The sequence below is a fragment of the Odontomachus brunneus genome, unplaced genomic scaffold (assembly GCF_010583005.1).
Source record: "Odontomachus brunneus isolate Ranch 3 - 2012 unplaced genomic scaffold, Obru_v1 Obru_scaffold_035, whole genome shotgun sequence".
NCBI lineage: Eukaryota > Metazoa > Arthropoda > Insecta > Hymenoptera > Formicidae > Odontomachus > Odontomachus brunneus.
Window position 1 is genome coordinate 1,585,194 of NW_022639485.1, and position 9,193 is coordinate 1,594,386.

The 9,193-nt window shown below is 44.3% G+C and overlaps 1 protein-coding gene across 15 annotated transcripts in view; it reads right to left on the bottom strand.

The window, feature by feature from the left end:
* The window catches only part of LOC116843711 (glucose transporter type 1), a 46,559-nt gene extending 37,372 nt beyond the window's left edge, over positions 1-9,187 (bottom strand). For 12 of the 15 annotated variants that reach the window (XM_032814374.1, XM_032814367.1, XM_032814365.1 and 9 more), the window contains exons 1-2: positions 9,010-9,158; positions 4,681-5,443 (exon numbers count right to left, since the gene is read on the bottom strand). In XM_032814374.1, coding sequence (XP_032670265.1) covers positions 4,681-5,435 — 755 coding nt within the window. In that variant the 5' untranslated portion in view covers positions 5,436-5,443; positions 9,010-9,158. Of the gene's footprint in view, positions 1-527; positions 4,596-4,680; positions 5,444-9,009 lie in introns of those variants that run through there. The other 3 variants (XM_032814379.1, XM_032814378.1, XM_032814376.1) reach the window with 3 other exon arrangements.
* Positions 9,188-9,193: the final 6 nt, after the last annotated feature.

Here is a 9,193-nt window from a genome sequence, read left to right on the forward strand (position 1 = left end):
AAGAAGATAGAGGGTTCACGGGCAGAAATAGACATATAGAGAGAGATGGACGTATGTACACTTATCAAATAAAGGATTGCACCACTTGCCTATCTAGGTGAATGGAGAACGACGGATCGGAGAAAGAAAGAGAAAGAGAGAAGGAAAGAGGAGAGAAGGAGAGGAGGGAAAACAGGAGAAAGAGAGAGGAAAGGTGGAAGGAAAAAAAGAATCAAGGATCTAAAGCATTCAAGAGTCTGTATCGTGGGCACGCATTCGGGATGAGTGCAACTAGAGATCTAATTTTGCATCCAAAATAGATACTGAAGTTCGTTCGTATAATAATACCGGGCCAGTCGAGCGTAATTAATCGTGCTTCGGAAGAAGCGTAACTCAAAAGTAGTACAAAACTATTTTTGATATGTGTACATAGAATAGAAACCCGGGAGAGAGATAGAGAGAGCGAGAGAGAGGTGACAGAGAAAAAGAGAGAAGAAAAAAAAATGAATGAAACAGAGAGAGAGAGCAGTGATGATGTTGTCATGTACCTGGGAGGTAGGGAGACCATGGCTGTGTTCCGAAACTACAGTAGCCTCTATGCCTCCCCACTCACTCCTCTTGATTCAGTATTTCGTCTTATTCTCACTGATCTATTTGTTCTTTGCTTTGTTCACGACATATGTACGTACGTTGGATTATCCACCAAATCCAATCAATTGACTCTGAACTGCTTGTTGTCAAGTGGGTCCACAACCAAAGGTGGAGGGGTAACGTGTGGCGGGAGGGGGTATAAGGCCCGACGACGCCCGCCCCTGCCTCTCTTATCTCACTCACTCTGTAAAACTTTACCTAGTTTGGAAACACAGTCGTGGTTCAGTCAAAATCATGTCATAATGATATATTCGCTCGCATTAGTAACCGTAACGTCCAATTCTTCTAAAAAGAGACGGAGCCGTCACGTGTGAAGAGACTTTTCACACATCACCATGCGACGCACCGCCAGCTTACTCACCCCTGCCTAGCCGCCCGCGTCCACAAGCGAGCTTGCAATTTGAATGGCCCATCACTTTATGCGGAACGAACAGTCGGCAAAATAATTTACAAAAATCAGCATGACCTCATGAGTGATAAAGAATCAGACACGCACACAAATAAGTCACAGCGATGGCACATCGAGCAACAAGTAAATGTAGTTAGAGTAGTAGTAGTAACAATAGTGCGTCGTCTTACGTGGATCTACGACACGCGCGGCCCTCGCCACTCGACGGGAAAATCGTGTTCGTGATTATCTATTTGTGTTTACACACATAAAAGTGAGCGATATATCTGAAGTACTCTGACAAGTCTGAAACCCCTATTATGGAAGATAATTAGGGAAACTTTGAATTTGAGAGAGAGAGAGAGAGAAAGAGAGAGAGGAAGAAAGAGACAGAGAGGGAAATCTACCGCGAGCAGCGATGAATTACTTTTGTTCCCGTGAATTTCAGGGTAAATCGTGATTTTTTATCTTTCACGACCGTGACTTTCAAAACTCTCTTACCGATTACAATAATAATTCTTGCCTAATAATTCATATCTCATCGCGAATCGGTCCATTGACAACTAAGCCCCCCGTATCCCGTGTGTACCACACAAACCGGATATCATTATCGTCGGTTTCTCGTCTTTACTCCTCGTCACCGGACTCTATGTAGCTACGGGTGCTATTGCGCGGCTTATTTGTGCACCTGACTTCGAGAGGGACATGACTTCGAATGGAATGAGCAATCAGTGGTAAGCCTGCGAGCGCCGCAGCCAAAAAATTCAAGTAAGTAACCATAACAACGTATCGGTAGTGTCTGATTATCGACTGTTATGAGACCGAGAGTGTGTAGTATGTACAAGAATAGGTATTAGAGCGAGTGTGATTTATGTATAAATGATGAATGGCATGGCACAAAGCCTTGCATTGCACATTCTCGGATACATAGAGAGTCTATAATATAAAATGATAAGCGGGAAAAACGTCCGTTTCTTTCTTTCTTTTCCTTCGTGTATGTGTGTAAGTGTGTGTGTCTTCTTTTTTTCTTTTTCCTTCTTGACTTCCTACTCTACTCTGTTCTCTTGATTTTTCTCTTTTCATGTTCTTTGTTTCATTGTTGTTGTTTCGTCTTCTCCTCGTTTCTTTTGCCTTCACGTAATTGTCGTAACTAAAGGCACCGCCACTTAGGCCGGAATTACCTGGACGCATTTGCAACACAGTTAGGTTCTCGAGAGAACAATGTTTATGGAATAGTACGTCGTGAGGTCGTTTTCGTCAGTCAGCGAAGCTCATGATCGATAAGTAAGTGTTATCGATTCGTGAGGGGAGAGGGAGGGAGGGAGGGCATTTTAACAGCGGATAAAAGAGAGCGAGGAGTGTCCTCTTGATTGGTATGCAAGTCTCGAGAGCTCATACACGCTGTTCTACCGGAGATACTAAGCTAAGTCACTCGTGAGATTCAAAGGACCGAGTCTCTCGTGACTGTTAATGTTAGCACTGGTGGAGCCTCCATTACACGAACCGGCGGGCGAGCATGAGTGTCGGAATAACCGAATTTCGCGACGACGGAGGGTTCTCGAGATGTAGCAAGAATGACAAGTAGTCGCTCGTGCGACTCGTTCTACCCTATCTTAGAGCTGCACTCGCGCAGAATCATTCGCGACGCTCTCATCAAGCGTTATTACGACTTTCTCTCTGTTCGTGTAACTCGGGCGATTCACTTTAGCCGCTATTTAAGAACACCGCACACCGAGAGAAAAAATATCTAAAAGATAAAAGATTCTAGTAATGTCACAATAACAGATTGAATTGAAATCCCTTGGCTTAAGTAGAACAAACGATTGCCTCCGTGAAAAACAACGGTTTTAGGAAAATATATATTTTTCTATTTGAAAATATTTGTTTTTCAATGTTAAAATATGTATATAAATATAAAAACAGGTACGTGTCATTAGTATTCATCGAATAAATACTATTTATTATTTTAGATATTTTTTCTCTCAGTGTGAACACACGTTGGAAAACTCGGAAGCAACGAGAGGCAATGATTCGGGTTCGAATAATAACGGGTTGACGTTCGAATAATGGCGACTCCTATCATGCCACCCATGAGATTTAGAGATAGGTACTAAAAAACTGTCTACGCTTCACTCGTCATGGAAAGAGTAAAGTATGGTTTCTATATAAGATCCTAAAAAGAGGTCACACTACGATGTGAAAGTCAATACAGAATTCTAAGGCTAGACTATGTTAGAATAATAATATTTCAAGTACAAATTCGTGAACATCCGCCCGCAATGTCCGCCGAGTTATGCCCTCCACGGTCTCCGGTCGGCCCGGTCGCGAAATTGGTTGACTTCATCTTGCGCGTTACCTCGCGAATCACCCGTGGAGGTGCTCGACGCGGACGCGTGCGAACAGTGCGAGTGATGGGAATGTTTCGAACACACGTGAGCCCCCGGCTCATAAGTCGTTCGACGCGAGAACCGCGATGGCTCGAGACGCGTCCAACACGAAGAAAGCAATTGTATCCTCTACGTAAAAAAAAAGGGATAAATAAAGGTAGCCCTACTAAGCGGGTCGTCGTGAGCGCGCAGATTTTCGGCAAGTCGCGAACAACAGTTTGCAACAGTCAGGAGGCGTCGACAAGAGTGGACGAGGTCCGCGATGTAGGTCCCTCGCAAACTTCTATCGGCGCTGTTACGTCCGACAATCCAGATAATTCTTAAAGACATCGGTGGCGACGCCAATCGTCCTCGCGGATAACGTAATTTGTGTATCGACATCGGACTATCATGTGAGCCTCGTTGGTCTTTCGATAACGATTGCGTCCGGGCCCGAGGATGCTGTGAATCTGGTGAGGCTCAGCAACCGTCCGCCACATGAGTCCCGATTAATGATACAAATTAAGTCAATGATGACAATAACGTGGATATTTTTTCAGAGTATAATTATTTTTTAGTGCAGTAGAAAATTTTTTTCTGTGCACGATCGCGCAAAGAAATGATATCCGTGATCATTCTGCGCTATGAGAGAAAAAATATCTGCAAAATAACAAAGATTTATTCAGATGTTAAATGCATGTTTACTTAAATCTATATTCCTTCATTTAAATTGAACCAAGTTGCTTTCATAAAAAGCTAAAGAAATATTTAAAAAATGTATATTTTTCCTGTTGAACAAAATTATCTTAATGCAAGAATACTGTCGAAATATGTATATTTTTCCTGTTGAACAAAATTATCTTAGTGCAAGAAGGCTGTCGAAATATGAGACTTGTCAGATCCTATACATATATTAGTACAATATTGGTACCTACACTGTATAAATATTTTTTATCGTTCAGATATTTTTCTGTCAGCGCAGGGATTCTCGGGCGTTTGTCCAGACGAGTTCGTATCAAGCGACAGTCCCATCGAGAGATCAACAAAACTCGCACGACAATTCTGCCTCTTCGGCACAGTGTAATAAGACAGGGTTCCTGCAGTTGTCTCGATAACGCGATAACCGACAATTTGTCCGCGATGGAGGTGTACATCGATGTGAGCAAAAGAGAGTGTGTGGAAGACTAATCGTAGTGGTCGCAGTCGTGGTCGTAACTCGTAGTGTCTCATCGTCGTCATCGTCTTCATCATCTGCGCGCGCGCGCGCGCGCGCACACACCTAGAGAACAAACGTACCTTACGAGCAACTCCCGTAGAGTGGCTTCATCGTCCTCCTGTACCTCTTCCTGCGTCTCATTACTGAACGAGCCGCGGCCGGGGTGATGATGGCGGTGCTGCCTACTGGTCGTCCTGACGACGGGAGGGTACTGGCCGTGCCCGTGGTGATGGTGACGGTAATGCGCGGCGTTGGTGCTGCCCGAGTGCAAGTACCGGGCGACGGTGTTGCTGCTGCTGCTCGCTCGCCCCCTGGTCAGCTTGAGGCCGGCAGCAGAAGCCGGCAGTACGGCGCCTGTACCGGGCTCCACGTGGCTCCTGCGCACGGCATACTGCTCCTCCTCCACCCTGCTGATGACGGTCTGACGCGCACCCGATGGCCGATCGGCCGGTCCGCCGCGCGATTCCGCGCCGTTCGCCCGTCGGCTCCTGCCGGCGCTCCTGCTGCTGCGAGTGGTACCGCCGCCGGCGACTTCCTCCCTAGCTGGCCTGCCGCTGCGCCACCAAGCCGAGCCGTTACCTCCGACCTGAGCCCCGAAGTCGAGTCTTCCTCTGGCACCGGCGTTCTCCTTCTCCTCCTCCTCCTCCTCTTCCTCCTCCTCCTCCTCCTCTTCCTCCCCCAGCGCCTCTCCAACGACGGCACCAGTCGGCTCCGTATCCTGGGACCCCGAGAGGCCCGGGATCTCCTCGTAGAGGCGCTCCGAATCCTGATCCGTCGACACTGTCGCGCTCTGCCACAACTGGTTTATTGGCTTGAAGCCGCGTGAATCGGCCATCGTTCAAGCTGCGTCCAAGGACAGACACGCAAAGCTGTGATGCTGGGATTCACTTTTCGTTTCCCTTTTCATTTGTGCTTTTCTTTGTTTTTCCACCTTCCGTCCCGTTAGACGCGTGTCCAACGGGACGGTTAACTACACAGTGCCGATGACGAGGTTCCTGGGTGACGCTTGTTCGCGATTATCGGGAAATCGCAATGCGGCTTTCTACCAGGACTCGGTTCCCGAAAACACCAAACTCATATCTCCGCGAGAACGCATATTTCGCGATTCTCGTGATCGTTACGGAGACACGAGAGAGGGTGTCGAGCGTTTTGTTTCACGCTAAAGACGCGAAATCAATGCGAACACGCGCGATACAACGAAAAAAAAATGTCGTGTGTATCGCGAGTGTGGTGAAACGTCATCGGTGTGATTCTCTCGCGGGCTTCACAGGTGCAATTTGTGCAACAACAGCAACGTGTCGAGTTCTGACATTGGATTCCAAGTTGAATCTCTCTTATTGAAAAAATTCATAACGCGATCGTGTCGTGCAGGTCATTGGGAAAATAAAAAAAAATAGTTAATTCTAGATTGCCAATGTTAGCCCTGCACTTCAAAAAATCATTTCCTGTGATTTATTAAAAAAAGTTTAAAATTGTAATTGGTAAATACTAAAGCAGATTACAAGTGAGGAAACAAGGAAATCAATATGATTTCATATTGGCAATATAACATTTATTCTAGTTAAATAAAGTTTATTTCTATGAAATAAATTTTGTTTTTATGCAAATAAACTTTATATATTACAAATAAAAAGTGTGACCAGGTATCTATAGGTCACTGGGCTAGGTTTATGGCCAAAATGTTTTGAAGCCATTTTGGATTTAAAATAAAGTTAATATTGTATAGATTATAAATATGCAAGTACACACACACACATATATATATATATATATATATATATATATATATATCACTTGCAAATATGTAATACAGATCGATTTAATCTGAAAGGAATTTTCCTCTTGCGAAAGTATGGCGCCATCTTGTGGAAGTGGAGTTTTCAATAGTCCACATCTGTAGAATCTAATGTTCGACCATTTTTGCACTTATATATTTGTAATCTACGCACCATTTAATTTAAGTCCAAAATGTTTCAAAATTTTTTGACCATCTAGGTTACTGTTGACCGCACTCTTTCTAAGTATTTTTTTCCTCAGTGTAATATTGACAGTCTAGGATTAACACGCTGAGTCCCACGATGATCATTAACGACCTATAATATTGCCGCATCTCACTGATTGCGTGCATGAAATGTAATTATACAATATATTATAAATCAAGTGATCTTTAGTGCATCTTTAGTAAATCAAATTTGAGCATCGAAACAACCAGTGAAATTGAAACTATCAGCATGTAAATTAATAATTTATTAACAATTAACAACCTTTCGTTTTCGTGCGGAAAAGGAAAGGTAGCCACGAAGGGCGCAGAGAAATAATTCGCGCACGAGAGTTAAGCCCGCGACGGCGCATGCAAAATGCCGGCAACTCGCTCGCGAACTTTCCTCGTCCGCGTCACTAACAATATGAGACGTCGCGGGACGCGGTAAGGATAACTGAAATAATAGTGTTTGACTCTCTTCAGGTGCGTTCCCGGCGGAGCGGAAGTTGCTGCGCCCGCGGGATGTAGCGCCGCTGGGGCGCGGCGAACTAAACTCGCGCGTCGCGTTTGGACGGCCGCTTAACTGACTGTGCGGTGACGCAGAGACGGGAATTGTGAATGGCGTTGCCTTTGGGCGAATTACGGGCCGGCGGTAGACCGCCGTTGCCTCGAGGAATTCGCATCGCGGCGATTAATCCCGATTTACGGTTTTTCCGCCTCCTTTTTCCGCCCCAAGGCCGCATCGATCGCGCGATATCGAACGCGGTAGAGCCGCTGGATCGATACGACACGACGTCGACGACGGCGGAGGCTGTTCCAACGGGAAAGATCCACCTGTGCGAACCGCAGTGAGTCAAATCGGTCGCGATGGTTAACAACAGCACTGCTCGTTTCTTTTTCAGCTGAGCCAGGTTGCGCTCCTTGACATTACAATGAAGCAAGTATACATCCTGGTAGAAACGTATGCAGTTTGCTTAGGCAGCTAACTAGTCATTGTCTAGTATTGTAATGTATTTTCATTTATTGTAAGATTGCGCAGAAACCGGTTAGATGACATGTAAGTGTGCGAATGTTTGATTAACGTGATGCGTAAATATAAAATGATTTGAAGTTAAGTACGAGGAGTCAGATAGAGGGGAAGACCGAGTGAACAATGAGTAAACGCGTAGAAAAGAAATTGGAGGAAATAAGACATTTGACAATATTAATTATTCCTGTAACAGAGATGACAACTAAAGTTAGAAATGAAATTGAGTAAAAGACAAATGGAATATATGTTAATAATATAGAACTTCATTGCGATGAGAATACATTAGACTATTCTAATAGTAATGATATAAGTAAAAACTGTCATATTAGCTCAAACTCAGAACTATGAAATAATACAACTACAAGATAAAAGGACGTATTTCTTTAGATATTTATGAAAAACGTCACGTAAAAGCCTAAAAATATGAAAATATATATTACTCACCGAAGATTTTCTGCGCCATGATTAGCATTAAAATTTTTCAGAAGGTATAAAAAATGAAATATCACTAGAGCAAACTTGTCCATTTTATAAGCGGCAGACTTGTGAACTTTTATAAGCGGTAGACTAATCAATTGAATAGTTTTTTGTCCATTTTCTGTTTTGTTTTCATCGAATAAATGGCTTCAGATCTGGCACATCTTTTGCGCAGCAATTGATCGAAAACTGCATTAAATTTCTACCAGGCTAACTTAGCACTGAAGGTAAAAGGAGCAAAGTGCCAGTGCGACTAAAGAGAACAGGTCTAATTCGAAACTATATAAACGAACGGTGAATTTAGGTATAAAATGTAATCATCTGCATACAATAAATTGAATATGTAGCCGATAGAGAGCCAACGAAACCAGTCAATAACGAATATATATATCGCGCGAATTGCATCTTTATTTCCTATATCTTGAATGACTCAAATTTGAGTTGTGCATTAGCGTAATCGGTGAAAATCAACGTATCAATTGATAACGTATCAACAATTAATAGCGAGGATAAATGTGGAGTAATAGATCATCGTGTAACGTATGCAAAGAGTTCACGGTGCGCAGTGACTGAAGTCCGTAATTTGTAAGGTCTACTTTAGAGACGGGGCTTCATATTTAAAAGGGGATTTCATATTTAAAAATTATTGGGGCCACTCCGGTCCACTTCTCGCGACTCGATCCTCCCTTCGCGTAATGTTCCCGAGATATTTTTTTCACTCCCTTTTCTTTTTTCAACGAGGACGCGCGAGAACGGCGATGAGTTTTCGAAAATGGGAGCTGCGCCCTCAACGTCGCGAGGGCGACTGTGTTTCTCCGCGGCCCCGCGATACAATCGATATTCGAGGACGCCACGGGTCCTCTTTCCACCCCGTCCGAAACGTAATCCTCATCTATCATAAATGAAGAAATACGGACTCACCTTAAAGAATTCGCAGCAAGCCATTGTGCCCGGCGATGATATATCACGCCACGACGTTTCGTCTCGCACCTGCTCTCGCCTCGGCCAGGAGGGAGCGAGGACTCTCCGGATCCGATCTATCAGCTATCGACGATCGCTTTGCAACGAACGCATGGGACAAGGGCGGGTCGGGGGAGGGGGCGGG